Below are 23,266 nucleotides of genomic sequence, written 5' to 3'. Positions count from 1 at the left end.
CTGTAGCTTAGCATCTACTTCATCTGACTACTTTTTTATTGATCTAGTCACTGGTGCTTCCTCCTTTCATTTTTGCTTGTTAGCAGGAATCAGGTGGATAGAATTATGGTCAGATTTGCCGAATGGAGGGCGAGGGAGACCTTTGTATGCGTCTCTGTGTGTTGAGTATAGGTGGTTCAGAGTTATTTTTCCTCTGGTTACATATTTAACATGCTGATAGAAATTTGGTAAAACAGATTTAAGTTTCCCTGCATTAAAGTACCCGGCTACTAGGAGCACCGCCTCTGGGTGAGCGTGTTCTTGTTTGCTTATGGCGGAATATAATTCATTCAATGCTGTCTTAATGCCAGCCTCTGACTGTGGTGGTATGTAAACAGCTACGAAGAATACAGATGAAAACTCTCTCGGTAGGTAGTGTGGTCTACAGCTTATCATGAGATACTCTATCTCAGGCGAGCAATAGTTCGAGACTTCCTTAGATATCGTGCACCAGCTGTTATTTACAAAAATACATAGTCCGCCGCCCCTTGTCTTACCAGACGCCGCTGTTCTATCCTGTTCTAATCATCGAATATTTTAAGCGCTTTTTAAGCGCTATTTTAAGAGCTTTCATTGTCTGCTTATATGCCCCCTTCATTTATCCTACAGTTCTAACTTGGGAGAACAGGGAGAGCACTGTAAGAACAGCGCATGCTCTGAATTCTGTCGCTGTACATTTCAAAAGTACAAAACAAATAGTTATATTGACTAACGCTACACCCGTCCTAGCGTGCTCATTGTCTTAATCGAAATTACGGATTGCCTCTTATCCGCTTGTCGTCCCTTTATGACATAGTTTGTACATCTCAATTGTCATTAGAAACCACATTTGTATAAGCTAGTCAGCCATATCAGCTATGTTTTTTTTAAAGACAGTAAATGAGGCTGAATGAACTATTTCGCTGCCAGAGAACGCTCTGCTGATGGCCAGGTGTAGTGGTAAGGTGTTGGGACAGCTGTTGGGACTCTGCTGTTGGGAAAGCTTTATGTAGGCCCTAACAGTTTGTGGGCACGGTTTGTCACCGTTATAGTGCAATTAATGTATTGTTTAGTGTTGTGTAGTTAGTGGCTTTGCTGGAATGCATTCCCCTTCTTTTTCCTTTTTTTTTGTCTTACTAAGATAAACATGCTAAAATCGCCTCTGGTCCTTCCTAACTCAGTTGCCGGAAAGGAAGGAAACTGCTCAAGGATTTATTTCACCATGAGGCCAATTGTGACTTTAAAACAGTTACAAAGTTTAATGGCTGTGATAGGAGAAAACTGAGGATGGATCAACAACTACACAATACTAACCTAAATGACAGAGTGAAAAGAAGGAAGCCTCTACAGAATAAAATATTTCTAAACATGCATCCTATTTGGAATAAGGCACGAAATAAAACTGCAAATAAATGAACATTATGTCCAGAATACAAAGCATTATGTTTGGGGCAAATTCAACACATCACTGAGTACCACTCTTCATATTTATTTTTTTATTTTTGAATTTTACCCCACTTTTTCTCCCCAATTTCGTGGTATCCAATTGTTAGTAGTTACTATCTTGTCTCATCGCTACAACTCCCGTACGGGCTCGGGAGAGACGAAGGTCGAAAGCCATGCGTCCTCCGAAACACAAACCAACCAAGCCGCACTGCTTCTTAACACAGCGCGCATCCAACCCGGAAGCCAGCCGCACCAATGTGTCAGAGGAAACACCGTGCACCTGGCGACCTTGGTTAGCGTGCACTGCGCCCGGCCCGCCACAGGAGTCGCTGGTGCGCGGATGAGACAAGGATATCCCTACCGGCCAAACCCTCCCTAATCCGGACGACGCTAGGCCAATTGTGCGTCGCCCCACGGACCTCCCGGTCACGGCCGCGAACCCAGAGTCTCTGGTGGCACAGCTAGCGCTGCGATGCAGTGCCCTAGACCACTGCGCCACCCGGGAGGCCACTCTTCATATTTTCAAGCATGGTGGTGGCTGCAATATGATATGGGTATGCTTGTCATCGGCAAGTACTAGGGAGTAAAAATAATAATAACGGAATCGAGTTAAGCACAGGCAAAATCCTAGAGGAAAACCTGGTTCCGTCTGCTTTCCAACAGAGACAAATTCACCTTTCAGCAGGACAATAACCTGAAACACAAGCCCAAATATAAACTCAGCAAAAAAAGAAACATCCTCTCACTGTCAACTGCGTTTATTTTCAGAAGACTAAATGTGTAAATATTTGTATGAACATAACAAGATTCAACAACTGAGACATAACCTAAACAAGTTCCACAGACATGTGACTAACAGAAATGGAATAATGTGTCCCTGAACAAAGGGGGGCAAAATCAAAAGTAACAGTCAGTATCTGGTGTGACCACCAGCTGCATTAAGTACTGCAGTGCATCTCCTCCTCATGAACAGCACCAGATTTGCCAGTTCTTGCTGTGAGATGTTACCCCACTCTTCCACCAAGGCACCTGCAAGTTCCCGGACATTTCTTGGGGGAATGGCCCTAACCCTCAGATCCAACAGGTCCCAGACGTGCTCAATGGGATTGAGATCCGGGCTCTTCGCTGGCCATGGCAGAACACTGACATTCCTGTCTTGCAGGAAATCACGCAAAGAACAAGCAGTATGGCTGGTGGCATTGTCATACTGGAGGGTCATGTCAGGTTGAGCCTGCAGGAAGGGTACCACGAGGGAGGAGGATGTCTTCCCTGTAACGCACAGCGTTGAGATTGCCTGCAATGACAACAAGCTCAGTCCGATGATGCTGTGACACACCGCCTCCGACCATAACAGACCCTCCACCTCCAAATCGATCCCGCTCCAGAGTACAGGCCTCGGTGTAACGCTCATATATTCGACGATAAACGTGAATCCGACCATCACCCCTGGTGAGACAAAACCGCGACTCGTCAGAGAAGAGCACTTTTTGCCAGTCCTGTCTGGTCCAGCGGCAGTGGGTTTGTGCCCATAGGCGACGTTGTTGCCGGTGATGTCTGGTGAGGACCTGCCTTACAATAGGCCTACAAGTCCTCAGTCCAGCCTCTCTCAGCCTATTGCGGACAGTCTGTGCACTGATGGAGGGATTGTGCGTTCCTGGTGTAACTCGGGCAGTTGTTGTTGCCATCCTGTACCTGTCCCGCAGGTGTGATGTTCGGATGTACCGATCCTGTGCAGGTGTTGTTACACGTGGTCTGCCACTGCAAGGACGATCAGCTGTCCGTCCTGTCTCCCTGTATCACTGTCTTAGCCCTCTCACAGTACCGACATTGCAATTTATTGCCCTGGCCACATTTGCAGTCCTCAGCATGCCTAGGGCACGTTCACGCAGATGCGCAGGGACCCCGAGCATCTTTCTTTTTGAGTTTTTCAGAGTCAGTAGAAAGGCCTCTTTAGTGTCCTAAGTTTTCATAACTGTGACCTTAATTGCCTACCGTCTGTAAGCTGTTAGTGTCTTAACGACCGTTCCACAGGTCAATGTTCATTAATTGTTTATGGTTCATTGTACAAGCATGGGAAACAGAGTTTATTAAACCCTTTACAATGAAGATCTGTGAAGTTATTTGGATTTTTACGAATTTGCTGAGTTTACACTGGAGTTGCTTACCGAGACGACATTGAATGTTCCTGAGTGGCCTAGTTACAGTTTTCACTTAAATCGGCTTGTAAGTCTATGACATTGCTAGCAATGATCAACAACCAACTTGTCAGAGCTTGAAGAATTTAGAAAATAATAATGTGCAAATATTGTACAATTCAAGTGTGCAAAGCTCTTAGAGACTTACCCAGAAAGATTCACAGCTGTAATCATTGCTAAAGGGGATTCTAACATGTATTGACTCAGGGGTTGTAATACTTATCTAATCAAGTTATATACAGTTGAAGTCGGAAGTTTACATACACCTTAGCCAAATACATTTAAACTCCGTTTTTTTTTTTTACAATTCCTGACATTTAATCAGTAACAATTCCCTGTCTTAGGTCAGTTAGGATCACCACTTTATTTTAAGAATGTGAAATGTCAGAATAATAGTAGAGAGAATGATTTATTTCAGCTTATATTTCTTTCATCACATTCCCAGTGGGTCAGAAGTTTACATACACCCAATTAGTATTTGGTAGCATTGCCTTTCAATTGTTTAACTTGGGTCAAACATTTGGGTAGCCTTCCACAAGCTTCCCACAATAAGTTGGGTGAATTTTGGCTCATTCCTCCTGACAAGAGCTGGTGTAACTGAGTCAGGTTTGTAGGCCTCCTTGCTCGCACATGCTTTTTCTGTTCTGCCCACAAATGCTATATGATTGAGGTCCGGGCTTTGTGATGGCCAGTCCAATACCTTGACTTTGTTGTCCTTAAGCCATTTTGCCACAACTTTGGAAGTATGCTTGGGGTCATTGTCCATTTGGAAGACTCATTTGCGACCAAGCTTTAACTTCCTGACTGATGTCTTGAGATGTTGCTTCAATATATCCACATAATTTTCCTTTCCTCGTGATGACATCTATTTTGTGAAGTGCACCAGTTCGTCCTGGAGCAAAGCACCCCCACAACATGATGCTGCCACCCCTGTGCTTCACGGTTGGGATGGTGTTCTTCGGCTTGCAAGCCTCCCCCTTTTTCCTCCAAACATAACGATGGCCATTATGGCCAAACAGTTCTATTTTTGTTTCATCAGACCAGAGGACATTTCTCCAAAAAGTACAATCTTTGTCCCCATGTGCAGTTGCAAACTATAGTCTGGCTTTTTTATGGAAGTTTTGGAGCAGTGGCTTCTTCCTTGCTGAGCGGCCTTTCAGGTTATGTCAATATAGGACTCGTTTTACTGTGGATATAGATACTTTTGTACCCGTTTCCTCCAGCATCTTCACAGGGTCCTTTGCTGTTGTTCTGGGATTGACTTGCACTTTTCGCACCAAAGTACGTTCATCTCTAGGAGACAGAACGCATCTCCTTCCTGAGCGGTATGACGGCTGTGTGGTCCCATGGTGTTTATACTATTGTTTGTACAGATGAACGTGGTACCTTCAGGCGTTTGGAAATTGTTCCCAAGGATGAACCAGACTTGTAGAGGTCTACAAATGTTTTTATGAGGTCTTGGCTGATTTCTTTAGATTTTTTCCATGATGTCAAGCAAAGAGGCACTGAGTTTGAAGGTAGGCATTGAAATACATCCCCAGGTACACCTCCAATTGACTCCAATTATGTAAATTAGCCTATCAAAAACCATAACATAATTTTCTGGAATTTTCCAAGCTGTTTAAAGGCACAGTCAACTTCGTGTATGTAAACTTCTGACCCAGTGGAATTGTGATGCAGTAAATTATAAGTGATGCAGTGAATTATAATGTCTGTAAACAATTGTTGGAAAAATGACTTGTGTCATGCACAAAGTAGATGTCCTAACCGACTTGCCAAAACTATAGTTTGTTAACAAGAAATGTGTGGAGTGGTTGAAAAATGACTCCAACCTAAGTGTATGTAAACTTCTGACTTCAACTGTAAGTGTTGTATTTTTCACATATTTTTTTACTCATCTTAGAATGTTTCTTCCAATTTGACATTACAGAGTATGTTGTGTAGATCATTGACACAAAATTACAATTAAATCCATTTTAATCCCACTTTGTAACACCATTTTTTGGGGGAAAAATCAAGGTGTGTGAATACTTTCTGAAGGCACTGTATAATGATAATGTACTTTTGTGGAAAGGATGAGAAAGCACACAGATGTATTCCTCCCAATAAAGAATTAAAAACCTTAACTTTTCATAAATATCCATCCATCTCAATACTACCTCTAGATTCCATAAGACATTAAGCCCCATGTTACTGAGACGTGGGATTAAAACCAGAACATTAAACAGAGGACGATTCAGGATGTGTAGAGAAGTGCAAAGTCAGGAGATGGTGAACCTGGCTGTTCTGTGGGTAGGTCCTCAGTGATTACCTCTCGTAATAAACTTTTAACACATACAATAAAATAAATGTTTAGATCTGAATGAGTTCATTTCATGAAAAGATGGAGTGAATTACAAAAATGTATGCACTCACTACTGTAAGTCACTCTGGATAAGAGCATCTGCTACATTACTAAAATGTAAATGTAATTACATATATGATTTGTCAACATCCACACTATTCACAATTCTATATCTGACACTACAGCTGATTCATATTGGATCCTGTAGGTCCCGTTGATCCATTCAAAAAGGGTGGATCCACTCCAAGCCTGAGAGAGTAATGTTAGGATCTGGGTGAGGGGGTCAGAGGTGGTTGAGTCAGGGGTCAGGGCAGGGGTCATTGTCCAAAGTTCTAATGATGATGATCTGCTCCATGTCTTCGACAGGGTAGGCTGGATCACAGTGGGAGAGTGGGGAAGAGAAGTTGGAGGAAGATGTACGCAGCTGTTCCACTAGAACACTGAGAGGGTTTGGGCTCAAGTTAGGGGATGTTGGTTCAGGGTTGTCTGGCTCCTCGAGGTCAGGGTTGTCTGGCTCCTCGAGGTCAGGGTTGTCTGGCTCCTCGGGTTCATGGTTGTCTGGCTCCTCGAGCTCAGGGTTGTCTGGCTCCTCGAGGTCAGGGTTGTCTGGCTCCTCGAGGTCAGGGTTGTCTGGCTCCTCGAGGTCAGGGTTGTCTGGCTCCTCGAGGTCAGGGTTGTCTGGCTCCTCGGGGTCATGGTTGTCTGGCTCCTCGAGGTCAGGGTTGTCTGGTTCCTCGGGGTCATGGTTGCCTGGCTCCTCGGGGTCAGGGTTGCCTGGCTCCTCGGGGTCATGGTTGTCTGGCTCCTCGAGGTCAGGGTTGTCTGGCTCCTCGTGCATGGCGCTGGGCGCATCGCGGGAGATTAGCCCCTGGTGGTCGATAGGAATGTTGTGGAGGAGAGCCCATTCTGGAACCGCCATTGGAACTGGAGAACACACACACAGGTTAACATAGATGGCCAAAAGGATAAGTTGACACACACACACACACACACACACACACACACACACACACACACACACACACACACACACACACACACACACACACACACACACACACACACACACACACACACATCTCACCTAAATGTTGTCTCTCTTGGTGTTTCTTCAGGCTGCTCAGGCCAGCGTAGGTGTTTCCGCACAGCTCACATGTCACACGCTGCTTAACAGCTGGGTCTCCACCTACACACACGCACAGCACACAAATCTTTCCCCATTCTCTACAACTAGGGCCAGGAGTCTTTCCTGGTCAAGTCACATGGTCAGGAAAAACTCAGCCACATCTATAATCTCCATATCAACTCCTTTATCAGTCTATCCATCACTTCCATCTTCCCGCTATACTTCTATATGGTCCCTTCTTCTCCATCCTCTATTCTTTACCTACATCTCTCTCTCTCCTCTTCCAAGTGACTCTTTCCATCTTGTGTTTACTCTCCACTCCAGGACAGGTGCCCTTCTAGAACACAGTAGATCTACACAACTAACAGACAGTGATTTGTTTGACATCTGGACACTTGGTGCTTGTCATCTTTTCCCTTGGATAGATTTAAGTAGCCAAAGTGGTTGGTTCTCACGTGTGTGTGTTCGGTAGACTCACCGTTGTGGATATGGGAGTGTTTGTTGAGTTCTCGTTTGGTAATGAAGGCCTTCTGACACACCAGACACTCGTGTGGAGCTTCACCTGGAAAACACACAGAAACGCGGACACACACGTCAGAGAATACAGGGACACATGCTCACACACACACCATCAAGACAAATTTACCTGGTAATGTTTCTCTTTGCTTGTTACCTGTGTGTTTGCGTTTGTGTGTGATGAGAGAGGAAGAGACGGAGAAGGCCATCCCACAATCGTCACATTGGTAAGGTTTCTCTCCTGTGTGGATCCTCATGTGATATGTCAGAGTGCTGGCCTGGGCAAAACCCTTCCCACACTGTTCACACACATACGGCTTCTCTCCACTGTGCTTCCTATATGGACACACACATGGACACACACACAGGTAGATAGATACACACAAATAGGTCTTCTCTCCACACACGCACACTCAGACACACACAGTCCTACCTGCAGTGTATCTTGTAGTTAGATGAGGTAGCGAACTGCAGCCCACATTGTTCACAGGTGTAAGGTTTCTCTTCTCCGTGGTACATTCGACAGTGAGCCACCAACTGACACTTCTGGGCAAAACCCTTGTCACACTGAGAACATGCAAACGGCTTCTCTCCTAGAAAGGCAGAGAGACAGTTAGGTTGTCTCACACCTGTATGTGTATGCGGAGGAGTGTGTGTGTGTGTGTCTTACCCGTGTGTATGCTAGCTATGTGTGTGTGTGTGTCTCTTACCTGTGTGTATGCGGAGGTGAGTCTTGAGCTGGTTTCCCTGTGTGAAGGCTCGGGAACAGAAGAGACACTGGAAAGGTTTCACTCCTTTATGGATCCTCATGTGTCTCCTCAGACTACTGATCTCAGAGAACTCTTTGTTACACTCAGCACACACTGGCTTCTCTTTCACCTGTTGGTTCTTCAACCCAGCCTTCCCCTCATCCCCCTCTCCATCGCTCGATCTGTTCTTCAGTTTCCCTCTTCCTCTGCCTCTCCCTCTCTTCACTCCTCTCCTCTCTCCACTGCTCCTCCTTTGCCTCTTGACAAGTTTCAATGATGAAGGGCTGAGGTCTGTCTCATTCTCCTCAACGATCTGAAGGTCTGACTCCTTCAAAGACAGATCCCTCCTCATTCCTCCTCCCCTCCCCCTTCCTCTCCCCCTTCCCCTTCCTCTCCCTCTCCCCCTGCCCCTCTGAGGCTGGGGGACTGTTGCGTCATCTTGGGTGTCGTCATGGCTAGGTGATGTTGGGTTGCTAGGCAAGGTTTGGTTTCCAGGTGAGGTCTGGTTGCGAGGTGTGGCCTTGGGCTTTCTTCCCTTTCTTTTCCTCGCTCCTCTTCGGGGGGATGTTGGGGGGCTTGGGGAGGAAGGGGTGTACTCTGGATCTCCCCACTCTTCTTCCTCCCCCTTCTCTCCTTCCCTCTCCTCCTCCCTCTCTACCGAGCCCCCTCCAGAAACGCAGGACAAGGGCTTGAACGCCTCTGGGCTGTGGGGTGAGGGTAAGCAATGGGGGGAGGTGGTAGGTGAGGCTGACTCTATCCTCATCTCCCGTTGGCTGTCAGACTTGTCTATCAGGTGACGCTCCGCCTCCCTCATCCCCAGGAACACCGCCGCTCCCAGCACGGCCTCCGACCCCTCACTGTTATCATGGCAACCACAAATAAACAAAAGATCAATAACAAAAACAGATAAACAACAGATTAACAACAATATTGTATCCTACATAGCACAGGAGTTTGGTGGCACCTTAATTTGGGAGGACGGGCTCATAGTAATGGCTGGAATGGAATAAAAGGAATGGTAATCGGACTCATCAAACACATGCTTTCCATGTGTTTGATACCATTCCATTCACTCCATTCCTGCCCTCAGCAGCCTCCTGTGATACATAGTTATTGTGATGGTATGATGGTGGTGTAGTCGTATTATACAAAGGGAGTAGTAGGGGCGCTTACACACCTTTTGATTTGATGAATAGTATTGCCACACCTATTGCTAAATTAGCTTTGTACACATCAGTGTAGTGATGTACCTACCTGTCAGTGTGTAGTTCTCCAGAATATATGTATTTCAGCAGGGTGTTCAGGGCCTGCCCACTGACAAACTCCGGGTTAAGGGTTGTGACCAGGTGACCTCTGTCAGGCAGTGCGGAGAAGAACCCGCTGAACGCCGCCAGGACATTACGGTGCGCTCGGAACAGCGTGTCGCCCACGACGACCGTGATGTCACACAGAACGTTGCTTTCCCGCTGCCAACGCAGCTGCTCCAACAGGTGCTCGCTGTGGGCCAGCTGTGACATTACTGCTTCCGGGTTCACGCTGGGGTCAAACTGCAGGGAGGGGAATTAATTTCAATCGGATTGTTTTTTAACTAACAGTGCAATACCTTTACTAAAAGGTCTTTATGTCAGAGGAGATCGTGTGCTTGCAAGGTTGTTGCTGTTTATATTTTAGAAAGGCTAGGACAGGGCCAACCTCAGACTGACAGTATTTAAAGGGGAAATCTACATCCATTTCTGGACGTATAAATTAATTATATATCCTCATGGATTCTTGAAGAATATAACTTAGAAATGCCTAATGAGCTTAGTTCAACTGTCACACTTCATCAGGACCCAAAATATAAGCTTGTTTAACTCCAATGTTTGTAAACATTGTAAATATAAATAAACACTGTAAAACCTAAAAACATGATTAAAACTATGTTGATATCTTGGATGGTCAGTCCTTGCATCCATATTCCTATGATTTTGAGAGTGGTTACATTTCTCCAGGTCCAGCCCTCATCTTTTTACCAGAACATTATTGTTTAAACAGTCAATATTTTATCTCCCAAAGTAATAATAGCTTATCCATCTACCATTCTAGTTCTTTACCTCTCTCTCCCTCCGCAAGATACACACTACATTTACATAAATACACATGTACTCACCCTTTATAATAATGTTATTGTTTGGTTGAAAGTGTGTATCGGGTGTTCTGTTGGGATAAAAATAAGTGATTGAAATTAATACACAATTACAACCGCAACACTCATCTCATCGAACAGTTAAGCCAACATTATGAAAATAAAAGTTCCTCAGTTCCATGGCTAACTGCCCTACAGCTAACCGCGAAAATCAGCTACGTTCTGTTGAACCATTACTGATATATCAATTTAATTGTGAATTATTCTGATGCTATAATTATAATTGTACATTAAGATAAACGTTTATGAAGCTTGAAACCATTTAATCTCTCTTAAATGTTGATTTCGCGGATAAATTACTGTTAATAACAAAGCGCTCTTATTTCGAAATGCGACGAGGAGCGCGATAAACTAGCGAAGTTAGTCAATTTTAAAATGACGGGGCATTCAGGAGGGTAACCACATGGACAAATATAGCATTAAAACAAATGAAATGTGGAAATAAAGCATATAGACGGATGTAAATGTGTAAAATGAAAATACCGTATTTTATAATCCCTTTGACGAAGTAGCCATTTTCGGATGACATCAGACCACGACTCAAGTCCACTGCTCAAATCTCGCGTTGTTTGAAAATATACATTAAAACGTTTATATGAAGTGGAAAGACAAACTGCTTAATGTCTCTTTATTGAATATGAATCATATTTACAATCCAAACAGGAACGTGACAGTGCATTTATTTAGTACTGTACAAAACAATCTCTACTTTCTTGCACTTTGTGCTGTTTGTGCCCAACAATGTTTGTACCGTTTTGTGCTGCTACCATGTTGTGTCGCTGCCATGCTATGTTGTCGTCTTATGTCTCTCTTTATGTAGTGTTGTCTCTTTTGTCGTGATGTGTGTTTGTCCTATATTTTTAATCCCAGCCCCCATCCACGCAGAAGCCTTTTGCTAGGCAATCATTTTAAGTAAGAAGTTGTTCTTAAACGTGACTTGCCTAGTTAAATATAAATACAGGTTAAATAAAAAATAAATAAAACAATGTAGAGAAATAACAAAAAAATACAAAAACATGAACAACATTGAGTCCAATCTTTAAAATGTAATTTAGCTAATCTTCATAAAGCTAAAAAATAAACATTGTAAAATCAACTCTACTGTTTCCCTTTATTAAAATACAACCAGTTGTCAATGTATGATGCAGTATTCAGTTTTATTTAGTTAACAACAGCATTGCAGCCTGGGAGGGTTGAAGATCAGGATTAGTGTGTGTGTGTTTTTGTGAATGTGTGCGTGTAGGTAGTATGTAGGTAGGTATGCATGCGTATATATATATATGTAAATATATATGTATATGTATGTATGTGTTACAGAGGAGGAAGGCCTATGTGGTGCACATTGCAGTATGGCTGTATGAGGTATCTGACAGTAGACCAGAGGATATCGGTGCAGCTGAGTCCAGTACAGTGGTCGTAGCAGCCAGGGACCATGGAGACCAGCACACCCAGAGGAGCCAGGAAACCCAGGGTGAAACCTCCTGCTGCCTGGACACCTCCTACCAGATCTGACCACACACCTCTCTTCTCCTGTAACAGCTGTTTCTCCTCCTTGACCTCCTCCTCTTTCTTCTCATTCTCCTCTCTTTCTTTCCTCTCCTCCACTCTCTGCTTCTCCTCTTTCTCTACCCTCTCATCTCTTTGCTCCTGCACCTCCTCATCAGAGGACTCATCCTGGGATAGGAAGTGAACACATACATTTCGCAACAGAGCATCTGCCCAGTGTGTGTATAGGCAGCCTGCCTCCCAGCTAAGTCCTACCCAACCCTAAGCTCACTGTACTGTAGTACTACCTGATCACCAAACCGTGAAGACAACACTACAGACAAGCACTTCTGCACTTTAGGGGAAGATGTGGAAAGAGTGATCGGTCATATGTTGTGTGTATGCGACCCACCATCATACGTGGCAGTAGACCCATTTCCTCCGCTAGAGAGATGGAGCGCTGAGTGGCTGCTGACAAAGTCCCATCTAACGCCATGTAACGCCCCTCTCCTCCATTACTAAAGACAGAGAGAGGGAAAGACAGGGGGAAAGAGAGAAAGGGTATTACAAAAAAGAGAGGGTATTACAAAGAACGTGCCAAAATTAGAGTGATGTGTGAGGGATGTTATGATTGAGTGTCTGTGTATTACACTAGGGCCTCTGCCACTTGGCTCTCCAAATCCTTCATCTTCTCCTTCAGATCCTGAGAACAGAGAAACACACAACATAAAGCCCACAGTGTGTATCAGTTAGATGTGTGAGGTCTACATCAGGCATATGTAAAATGTGTGTGTGTGTGTGTTGTACCTGTGCGATGGAGGAGTACTCTGTGAGGGACTGCTCCAGCTGCTTAATAACAAAGTCCTTCTGTAGGGGAGACACACAAAGAGATGTTGGGCACTAGCCAGCCAGCTAATAGACTGCAATGGACCTAATTTAAACTGGCAAGCCATGTGGCATGTCTAAAGAACATCTGTTACATTTATTGGGAATTTAGGGCATATTTGAAATGTAAACATTTTCAATATGTAGTTCACATACCTTATGTATGACCTCATACCTCTGATCCAGGGTGAGTCTGCTCTCCTCTAGCCGTAGCTGTTTCACACACGCACGCACGCACGCACGCACACACACACACACACACACACACACAGTTAATAGTTGGGCTGGAACAAAAGCGTGTGGCCTCCCAGGAACACAATCGCCCCCCTGTGATCTGGTGGAAGGAGCACAATCACCCCCCCCCCCGTGATCTGGTGGAAGGGATATCAATCACCCCCCTGTGATCTGGTGGAAGGATATCAATCACCCCCCTGTGATCTGGTGGAAGAACATCAATCACCCCCCTAGGATATCAATCACCCCCCTGTGATCTGGTGGAAGGATATCAATCACCCCCCTGTGATCTGGTGGAAAGGATATCAATCACCCCCCTGTGATCTGGTGGAAGGATATCAATCACCCCCCTGTGATCTGGTGGAAGGATATCAATCACCCCTCTGTGATCTGGTGGAAGGATATCAATCACCCCCCTGTGATCTGGTGGAAGGATATCAATCACCCTCCTAGGATATCAATCACCCCCTGTGATCTGGTGGAAGGATATCAATCACCCCCCTGTGATCTGGTGGAAAGGATATCAATCACCCCCCTGTGATCTGGTGGAAGGATATCAATTACCCCCCTGTGATCTGGTGGAAGAACATCAATCACCCCCCTGTGATCTGGTGGAAGGATATCAATCACCCTCCTGTGTATCAATCACCCCCCTGTGATCTGGTGGAAGGATATCAATCACCCCTCTGCGATCTGGTGGAAGGATATCAATCACCCCCCTGTGATCTGGTGGAAGGATATCAATCACCCTCCTAGGATATCAATCACCCCCCTGTGATCTGGTGGAAGGATATCAATCACCCCCCTGTGATCTGGTGGAAAGGATATCAATCACCCCCCTGTGATCTGGTGGAAGGATATCAATTACCCCCCTGTGATCTGGTGGAAGAACATCAATCACCCCCCTGTGATCTGGTGGAAGGATATCAATCACCCTCCTGTGTATCAATCACCCCCCTGTGATCTGGTGGAAGGATATCAATCACCCCCCTGTGATCTGGTGGAAGGATATCAATCATCCCCCTGTGATCTGGTGGAAGGATATCAATCACCCCCCTGTGATCTGGTGGAAGGATATCAATCACCCCCCTGTGATCTGGTGGAAGGATATCAATCACCCTCCTGTGATCTGGTGGCATCAGATGATATCCGAGCATGTATGTGTGCTACCTGTAAGGCCTGTAGAGCATTGCTGAGGTCAGCGATCTTCTTCTTGTCAGTGGCTCTATCTGGTATAATACGGGACATCTAAGGATGAGAGGGGGAGAGAAAGAGAGTGAGAGATACACAGATAGAGACAGAGATAGAACAGAACAGTTCAGTGATGTTTTGAGGACAACAAATTAATATTATGCATCCATATTGGCTGGCCAGTGAAACGTTCAGTTTGTCTCTTCTAACAGGGTCAAAGGTCAAGGCTTAGAGGTCATCATACCTCACTGCCAAAGGTCTCGATCTGGTCTTCCAAACTCTCCTTCTCTTTCTCCTGCCGGAACAAGGGATGAAAACAACTTAAGTTTATCAACGCTCTATATCTTTCCTAGGCACTTCCTAACCGTATATATGGTTTCTTAGTTACTATTGCTCTACACCACTTCATGGTAACCCACCAGTTGTTTGATGTAGGACTCCAGGTTGCCAGTAGTGCCGTCCTTCTCAGCTGATAAGCTCCGGATCTCCTCCAGCTCATCCATTAGCTGCTCTGCATCATGGATCGACCGCTTCATCCTGACAAACACACACAAATAATGATGAACATTTTGATTGATGGTTACATTTGACCAGGTTGTGCAGTGCAGTGTGTCTGCATGGTTGCTACTGTTACCCTTTAACTTGGTTGCGCAGTGAAGCGTTCTCAGTGCGTAGCAGTGTGTTGTTGTCATCGGCTAACTCCACTGTTCTCTGCAGCTCTGAGTTCAATTGCTTTAGTCTGCTTCGGGAATACACCAACTCTGCTAGAACGTCACTCCTCTCCTCTGCACTCCTACAACACAAGTTAGAAAGTAGTAAATACACCAACTCTGCTATCACTCTGCTATCACAACAGCACTATGGCAGGCAATGGGAGTTGTCTGGGGCACTCACAGGTCTGCAGAGTTGAGGATCCTCTCCTCCTCTGACACGTACAGCCTGACAAACTCATCATTTTGCTTCTTCTCTGAAACACACACACACAAAACATTATTACAGACACAAATGCTAAAAACTCCCCTAATACACACACCATGTGATTTGAATTGGATGTAAAGAGCAGCCATAACAGATAGACTCACCTTCATAATCATTGCCATCATCTTCCACTGACCTAAACACACACAGACACAGAACAAGCTAAATGTAAGTGTGGACACACAGATATGAGCAGATAGATGTAGACTACTACAGCCATAACTGTGTGTGTGTTCACCTTAGCTGGTCTGAGCTGGTATACATATCACTCCACCTGGGTCCCCTGGTGCCACCTACACAGGGGACAGGAAAGAGGAGAGAAAGGACCAAGAGTTACCAATACGTCACTGATGTGTCAATAAATCTGACAACTAGCTGCATGTTTGCAACGTCAAGAGCCATAGAGAGAATGGCAGATTGCACGACCAGTCGACTCTCACCAGTAGAAGAGGGCGTGATCTCTAGTTCTCTCTCATCCTCCCATTGGCCTTCCTCGGCATGCCCCTGGTACCAGCCCCACCGTTCATCCTCCCATTGCCGTTGCCCATGGTGAGCGTTGAGGAGAGCCGGGAGGTCGAGCACCGAGCATGATGTCACACTGTGGGAGCGACAGCCCAGTAGACCCAGCTGCTGCAGCTGTCTCGCCTACATTAGAACCACAACTTCATTAGGAAAGGCTTTCAGTCTACATACACCACCCTTTAAAGAGCTAGCAAATTACTATAAAGCAAAACAATAGCAGGATACTAGTACAGTATTCAGGTGAGCTTTATTGACATTAAACTGAAATAACCCAATGTTGCCAAAGCAATAAAAAAGGACATTGAAAAAAAACATTTGTTGGCAGAATATGAACATATTCTAGCTACAGACTTCTAGATATTACCTCAATAGGAAAGGAGACGGTCCTGCGCAGCATTCTCCCTCAAAGCCACTGGAAATCTCTGTCCCCCTTGAAAGAGAATCAGAACACTTCACACTATTTCTAGGATTCAGACAGTGTTGTTTAGTCAGCTCTACTGATAAAGTAAAGTGGTATAATTTGCAATAACATCAAGTCTGGAGATAAAGGAAAGTTAATAGCTATATACTTGGAATGCTACATCATTTCTGAGCTTAAAAAATAATGCCAAATAAGTACAGCGGGCGTTTATGAAGTCATAGTATAAACATCGCCTTGATGTCACAGTAGCTAACAAAGGACAAGCCTCCAAAGGCTAAGCTAAGTAGCTAGCTAGCTGTCCTTTTCTACAGCCTGAAAGCGAACAACTGATGTTTTAGCTAGGAAAATGTGTTCAATTTCAGTTTTCAGCTACTTTTATATCAATGTTGTTATTTTTCTCTCTTAGTTAGCTAAGCTAACTTTAGTAAACATTAACCAGTTTGCGATCCTGAGCTATCTAAAACTGTTAGCTACCTAACCAAGCTATCTAATGAATATGTTTCCATCAATTAGCCAACAGTGATGTAATATATTATTGGCCGATTCAAGTCTTTGTTGATTAAATACAATTATTTTAACTAGCTAATTATTCCAATTCCATGTACCTACTCAACTCTACTCATCTGTCTCTTTCACCAAACGACCGTGGGCCACTGCCCTGGGCACAAGCAACTCAACATCTAGCCAATCAGTGCTCAGTTTCATTATTGTCGACTCACTAGACTGATCACCCACCTCAGCAGTCACCAGTCCAGTAGTAATACATTTTGGCCAAGCACTTTACACTCTTTTACGACTTAGAAGTTATTAAATATTTCTAAAGTTTTCAGACTAGATTCTACGCTCAGCGTGCAGTATTGTTCTCAACACTGCCAAAATGTTCACATGATATGGTGTAACCCATGTCGGATTGTTGTTGTGTTAACATATTAAAAACGCATAGGCTTCCTGTGTGTCATGTCCATACAGACTTCAGTCAAAGATTTGTATAACTAACCCAAGATAGAATAGAGCCTGTCGTGTCCAAAGAGCTGATTAATCAATGAACACAACATACAGTTCGTTAGGAACGCCTTATCTGTGAAGTGCACATGTGCAATAACTCAATTCACACATATATACACACACACACACACCTCTTACTGAACAGCTCGCAGGTCCTGAACTAGGAGGGAGTATGAATAGGAGAGCAGCATTTTCCGCTTATTCGTTCAGAAGAGAAACAGGTTTTAAACCATGTAGGCCTTTATGTGGCCATTGCCTTGAACCAGATTTAAATGTAATGCATAAGGGCGATTCCTCACAAAACTAGAACATAAGAAAAACATTATTTTGGGGATTTTCACGAAATGTAGTCCATAGATGGGTCTTTTGGAGGAAGGATTGTTGACATATATTTGACATGTGTATTTTAAAGCATTATTGAGAAATAATTAATTGAAGTTTGAATATTTGTGACATTTTGGCCTTACTCCTTTAAATCTCCATAATGTTTCATCTGTAGGTGGTACAAAGCAAAAATTGGTCATAACTCTAAAAGTAGCAGAGATCCCACTCTAGATCTATAGAGTAGGCTATTTTATGATCAACAATATATTGAAACATTAGCCAACATTCATGTTTCTATTTTGTTATATTAATAAATAAATGCAAGAAAATTTGTATTGAAATCAATATACTGTTCATATTACAGAGCAAATGGTAAAGCTTCATGTGACACCAATTTTTGCTTTGTACCACCTACAGATGGGATCTCTGCTACTTTTAGAGTTATGACCAATTTGCAAGCGTTACCAACAGAAGGAATGTGGAAATGGGTTAAAAATGGTCGCCCTCTGCTGGTGATTTGAAGGATATGTTATGAAGTAAAAGGAGAGCTATTTTTCATAATTCTTTTATTTAACCTTTATTTAACTAGGCAAGCCAGTTAAGAACAAATTCTTATTTTCAATGACGGCCTACCCCGGCCAAACCCGGACGACGCTGGGCCAATTGTGGGATTTCTCGGAGTATAAAATGGGCCATAACTTTAAAACTACCAGAGATCCCACTCTGGGAATGTGATATACCTGTACAGTAAATTATCTTAAACAATATATAGAAACATTTGCCAAATCTTTATATTTTGAAATATCCATATATATATATATGAATGTGTATGTAATATATGTGCATAAAATGTTTTATTGTCACATAAATTAATATAATACAATTGTCTGCTACACCAGGCTGATGTGTCAGATGAGATATTGGAGATATGTTGATCATGGACATTTGGCAGAGCGCTGTGTGATCATGTTAACATCTCGTTTCTCCAAGAGAGCTGAGTGGCTGCTGACTGAGAAAATATGCATCCTTTGCAGGTACTGTGTGTCTTTATGTCTGTGTATGTGAGAGTGTATATAATGTATTAATTACACAGTAGTCTCAATTACCACTGACATTATGTGTGAGATTGCTGTGTGTTTTGTGTCTGATCATGTGTTTATGTGGCTAAGTACTGTGTGTTGTCCTGGTTACCGCATCGGTTGCACATGCTCAGACCGTTCACCTGGGAAGATGCCCCACGCCCCAAGTTCAACAGGACTTCAACGTCACCAAGGTAACTGCAGACGCACGCACGCACACAGTGGTAATTGAGATGGAATTTAACACACACACACACAGTCAGTGGTAATTTATCACACACACACACAAAGTAAAAAAGTCATAGTAACTTGAAATAACTTCTAGATGGTGTGTGTTAATACCTGGGCAGGTGGTATGAGGCAGAGAAGCTGCCTGCTGTATTTGAGAGAGAGAAGTGCCAGCAGGCCACATACTCACTACTCTGCGATAGAACACATACACTCACACATCACAGACTGTATGAAGTCAATCAAACCATAAACATGAACACTCATAATCAGATCTTCTTCAAAGGTGAGATGTGGTCCCGGTCTCGGTCCCAACCACACCTAGCTCCTAGCCCCAAACCAACCCTGAAGCCCCCAACACTAGCCCCTACCTCACCTGTCTCTCTGTGTGTGTCTAGGTTAACCAGGTGATCCATACTTGGTTCTCTCTACAGACTACAGTAGTTTCTCTCTGGTCTACTCCTGTACAGACTTCCTTATCAATTTCTAACGGAATATGATTTTGGAATTGACTGCTGTAGTTGAATCCATTGATTCTCAATAAAGTATTGGAATGTGAATTGATTTATTTGGTCTGTTCCGTCGACTTTGCCTGGATTGTTTCCCGGACACGATCATTGCCAAGTGATGTCATCAGCCGTCTCCATGGTGACCTGGAGGCCATCGGTGTCGACCTCAGATGCCTCACAGTGTCAAACCAGACGGCCTGTGACACTGTGGCCTGAGAACAAACAAACAAGCACACACACACAGCTTAGTAACGGTAACTACACTCTGAAAAAATTGTTACAAAAGGGTTCTTTGGCTGTCCCCATAGGAGAACCCTTTTTGGTTCCATGTAGAACCCTTTGGGTTCCATGTAGAACCCTCTATGGAAAGGATCCTACATGGAACCCAAAATGGTTCTACCTGAAACCAAAAAGGGTTTTCCTATAGTCCCAGTCGGTTTAAATAGAACGTTGCGGCCGTGCCCGCCTGTGTGGAAAACAACCCGTGGTTACCTTGGTTACCCTATTTGCTCACAGCAAAAACCTGACCTTTTTCAAATGCAATTTTCTTGTTGTCTGCTTGTTTTAGTTAATTACAAAACTACATTTAAGAAAAGCCTATTGAGTCCACTAGTCTTACTCACAGACAACTACCCTACGTCTTGACCTCTTTCTCCCCTCTCTCTCCAGATGAAATCCTGCGACTAGTGAGGTCTGGCCCCCCGACATCCTGCCCACTTGACCCCTTCCCCTCATCCCTTCTCCAGACCATCTCTGGAGACCTTCTCCAATTCCTCACCTCATCAACTCATCCCTGACCACTGGATGCATCCCCTCTGACTTCAAGATAACCAGAGTCGTTCCCTTCCTCAAGAAACCAACACTCAACCCCTATGAAGTAAAAAACGACAGATCGGTATCCCTTCTTTTTTTCAGCCAAAACCAAAGCCACACCGGACCTGTGATGAGGACAAAATTGTGATTGGAGTTAGAGCTGCCGTTCCCAAATTGACACAGTATATCCCCAGACCCAATATGCATAAATGGAATGTTAAAACCCGTTCCGAAAGGACCTAAAGGACAACCGGTTTCGATCCGAGAAAGGGAGAGAGAGAGAGGCACAGTGCGAGCAGCTGTTGGCTACAAGGGAGCGGAGGCCGTGTGGTGTGTGTGTGTGTGCGTGTGCGTGTGCGTGTGTGTGTGTGTGTGAATAAGGCACGGGAGGCTCAGTGCACAGGAGCAGGCACAGAAGGAGAGACCGCAACCATTGTTATCTCGTGCTAGACTAACTTCTTGATAGTTATTTATCATCCCATCTGATTACATAGCACCTGTCTTGACAGCATCAAACCGAGGGAAGCTACCTAACTAGGCTAATGGAAGCTAGCCATAACGTTATTTTTCACCGTCCTACAGTTAGCCTACACATAAAACAACTCCATTCAGATTATAGCCTAAATTGTAGCCTACCTGTTGGCGTTTGGTCATTGGAGCCTTTCTTTCTCATTTAACTTTTAATTCTTTCATTTGAATTCCATCTTCCATTGATTGGATCTCCCCTAACTTGCTTGCCACAAGAGTAGCAATGCAATTCTGTTTCTCTCTGCCTCAAGAGCAAGGAAAGTATCAGAGCGCATGACTCTTTAGATATTTTTTCTCTCTATATCATCAATATTGAGTCGCATGATGCAGTACTTATGTTTTGATTTCTAAGACATTCCCAGGCTTATAGGCCTATTGTTAGGATTTATGTTTATGCACTATAGCCTGCTAGCATATTGTTTGAAGATGAATATTGTTTTGTTACACACACATCTGTATTGTTTGTGTGTGTGTGTAACAAAACAATATTCATTGTTTTGTTATATATTCATCACAAACAATACAGATGTGTGTGTGTGTAGGTGTGTAAAGACTGACCAACATTGAGTGACAGGCCATAAAAGCTGTGGTCAATCTGGAGAGGGGAGGGGTGCATATCTCTAAGCCAACCAGGGAGGGTAGGGCACTGGACAATACCATATTAGGAACTGTTTCAGTGTAGAATCGACAGACACAAAACAGATCTAATCTACGCAATGACCAGATGCGGACATCTGAGAGAAGGGGACAGGCTGAGTAAAGTCTAAACCGCGCTCAGCCTCTACTGTGATAGGCCAACAGACGCGTTGAAACTACGTCATCACGGTATAAGAACAGCTGTTTACGTACTTCCTGCCAGTTCCCTGTTCAACCCTGCGCGGTGATACAGCGAACCTGTATATACGAAAATTGCATTTGCCATTCATTGCTTGCGGTAATTAAACATAATTAAAGAAAGTTAGCAGACCTTGCTTTTTATTTATCCTGATACGAATAACGCAACGATCACACTATCACAACTAAATATTTTAATTGGGATGGTGTAAGCTATATTAAATGGATTTACCTATGTTCCAAAGGCACGCGTCAGCAGCATGTATGCGTGGAAGTCCGGAGATGCTGAACATGTTTATATATATAAAAAAATCATGACAATGAATGGCTGGAAGCCCGCTTGTGCCATCATACCCTTGCAATTTATCCAGAATGCCGCAGGCCGCCTGGTGCTCAACCATCCTAAATTCTCCCACGTAACCCCGCTCATCCGCACACTCCAATGGCTTCCAGTCGAAAGCTCGCATTTTCTTCGAGACCCTGGTGCTTGCCTACAGAGCAACAAGGGAACTGCCCCTCTTTACCTTCTGGATATGCTCATCCATATATTTATATGTATATATTCTTATTCCATCCTTTAACTTAGATGTGTGTGTATTAGGTAGTTGTTGTGAAATTGTTAGATTACTTAGACATTACTGCACTGTTGGAACTAGATGCACTCCCTATGCGTTCCCTACGCGCAGCTCGCTCTGCATGCTCTCTGCTCATGGCGTCTGAGAGCATTTCGCTACACCAACAATAACATATGCTAAACATGTGTAAGTGACCAATATAATTTGATTAGATTTTCTCAAACCCTATATACCAACCCGAGCACTCCGTTCCGCCCCCCCCCCCCCCCCCCCCCCTCCCCGCCCCCCCCCCCCCCCCCCCCCCTCCCTACCTTAGGGCAGTTTCCGCTCAGCCCAGTCAAAGCTCTTCTCTGTCCTGGCACCCCAATGGTGGAACAAGCTTCCCCCTAAAGTCAGGACAGCGGAGTCCCTGTCCATCTTTCGAAAACCCTACTTCTTAGAAGAGTATTTTAAATAATATAACTCTCACCGCGCCCCCCTCACCTCAACTACAAGTAGTGAGTGGAGTTACAAACGGACAATACTAACCCGTGATCAGGGTTGGGGAGTAAAAATTACATGTAATCAGTTACATGTAGGCGATTACAAAAACGGTAACTGTAATCCGTTACATTACCAGCAAAAAAAATGTACGGTAATCAGATTACAGATACTTTTGAAAAACAACCTTTAAATTCAGAAAAGATGTTTGCGAAAAAAATCTTTGACACTTCTCTGTTTTCTCAATGACATTCAAATCAGCATTGAAAATAGGGGCAAATTAAAATGTGTTCCCCCTGAGCAAGTCTGACCACAAGTCAGAGACCACTATGATGACACACCAAATGTGTTTGATAGATCCCGGAAAAAGAGCAGGAATATACTTTTGTTGGCTACAGTCCAAACGAGGTCTTCCAATGGTGCGACTGCTGTCGTCATCCAAAGATGATCAAACTTGCTTAAACGCTTGGAGGTAAGAATGACAGCAGTGGCGTAGTCTACGGCGATACACATATCACTTATTATTGATATCTACATAGCGAATTCATGTGAAACACACGGATTATGGTTGTTGTGGATGCCTGTTCACAAATATA

At 44.0% G+C, this 23,266-nt stretch overlaps 3 protein-coding genes across 6 annotated transcripts; 1 reads left to right on the top strand and 2 right to left on the bottom strand.

The window, feature by feature from the left end:
* Window positions 1-2,206: 2,206 nt before the first annotated feature.
* Window positions 2,207-11,147, bottom strand: LOC129823181 (myoneurin-like). Its single transcript, XM_055882001.1, has 9 exons — window positions 11,063-11,147; window positions 10,544-10,590; window positions 9,649-9,941; window positions 8,356-9,251; window positions 8,079-8,238; window positions 7,803-7,981; window positions 7,608-7,691; window positions 7,088-7,189; window positions 2,207-6,927 (listed from the first exon to the last, which is right to left on the bottom strand). Exons 3-9 carry the CDS (start codon window positions 9,909-9,911, stop codon window positions 6,302-6,304), a joined length of 2,310 nt encoding a protein of 769 aa, XP_055737976.1. The 5' UTR covers window positions 9,912-9,941; window positions 10,544-10,590; window positions 11,063-11,147; the 3' UTR covers window positions 2,207-6,301.
* A 46-nt stretch (window positions 11,148-11,193) lies between these two features.
* On the bottom strand, window positions 11,194-22,697 carry LOC129823182 (golgin subfamily A member 6-like protein 24). Of its 4 annotated transcripts, XM_055882005.1 has the most exons (16): window positions 20,890-22,410; window positions 19,308-19,652; window positions 16,239-16,304; window positions 15,793-15,997; window positions 15,591-15,645; window positions 15,457-15,488; window positions 15,269-15,341; window positions 15,009-15,167; window positions 14,794-14,911; window positions 14,619-14,669; window positions 14,354-14,431; window positions 13,106-13,162; window positions 12,872-12,931; window positions 12,715-12,767; window positions 12,477-12,582; window positions 11,194-12,253 (listed from the first exon to the last, which is right to left on the bottom strand). In XM_055882005.1, exons 3-16 carry the CDS (start codon window positions 16,269-16,271, stop codon window positions 11,891-11,893), a joined length of 1,443 nt encoding a protein of 480 aa, XP_055737980.1. In that variant the 5' UTR covers window positions 16,272-16,304; window positions 19,308-19,652; window positions 20,890-22,410; the 3' UTR covers window positions 11,194-11,890. The 4 variants fall into 4 exon arrangements, with proteins under 4 accessions (XP_055737980.1, XP_055737978.1, XP_055737977.1 ...); XM_055882003.1 differs by lacking the exon at window positions 20,890-22,410 and adding an exon at window positions 22,502-22,697 and having other exon boundaries at window positions 16,239-19,652; XM_055882002.1 differs by having other exon boundaries at window positions 16,239-19,652.
* Window positions 18,741-19,656, top strand: LOC129823344 (apolipoprotein D-like). Its single transcript, XM_055882269.1, has 5 exons — window positions 18,741-18,744; window positions 18,794-18,895; window positions 19,041-19,217; window positions 19,339-19,420; window positions 19,512-19,656. Exons 1-5 carry the CDS (start codon window positions 18,741-18,743, stop codon window positions 19,654-19,656), a joined length of 510 nt encoding a protein of 169 aa, XP_055738244.1.
* Window positions 22,698-23,266: the final 569 nt, after the last annotated feature.

Source organism: Salvelinus fontinalis, chromosome 25 (genome assembly GCF_029448725.1).
Source record: "Salvelinus fontinalis isolate EN_2023a chromosome 25, ASM2944872v1, whole genome shotgun sequence".
NCBI lineage: Eukaryota > Metazoa > Chordata > Actinopteri > Salmoniformes > Salmonidae > Salvelinus > Salvelinus fontinalis.
The sequence above is the reverse complement of the archived record's forward strand: the minus strand, read 5'-3'. Positions and strand labels throughout refer to the sequence as shown.

Excerpts from the sequence above, each read along its gene's own strand:
- LOC129823344 (XM_055882269.1), top strand. Across the intron at positions 18,896-19,040 it reads ACAGGACTTCAACGTCACCA|AATACCTGGGCAGGTGGTAT; the intron begins AGGTAACTGCAG and ends ATGGTGTGTGTT. Across the intron at positions 19,218-19,338 it reads TAATCAGATCTTCTTCAAAG|GTGATCCATACTTGGTTCTC; the intron begins GTGAGATGTGGT and ends TAGGTTAACCAG.
- LOC129823182 (XM_055882003.1), bottom strand. The coding sequence starts at position 16,271 with ATGCTGCGCAGGACCGTCTCCTTTCCTATTGAG. Across the intron at positions 15,342-15,456 it reads TGATGGCAATGATTATGAAG|AGAAGAAGCAAAATGATGAG; the intron begins GTGAGTCTATCT and ends TGTGTGTTTCAG. Across the intron at positions 14,670-14,793 it reads AGTCCTACATCAAACAACTG|GAGAAAGAGAAGGAGAGTTT; the intron begins GTGGGTTACCAT and ends TTGTTCCGGCAG.
- LOC129823181 (XM_055882001.1), bottom strand. The coding sequence starts at position 9,911 with ATGTCACAGCTGGCCCACAGCGAGCACCTGTTGGAGCAGCTGCGTTGG. Across the intron at positions 8,239-8,355 it reads TCACCTCCGCATACACACAG|GAGAGAAGCCGTTTGCATGT; the intron begins GTAAGAGACACA and ends CTGCCTTTCTAG. Across the intron at positions 7,692-7,802 it reads ACACAAACGCAAACACACAG|GTGAAGCTCCACACGAGTGT; the intron begins GTAACAAGCAAA and ends TGTGTTTTCCAG.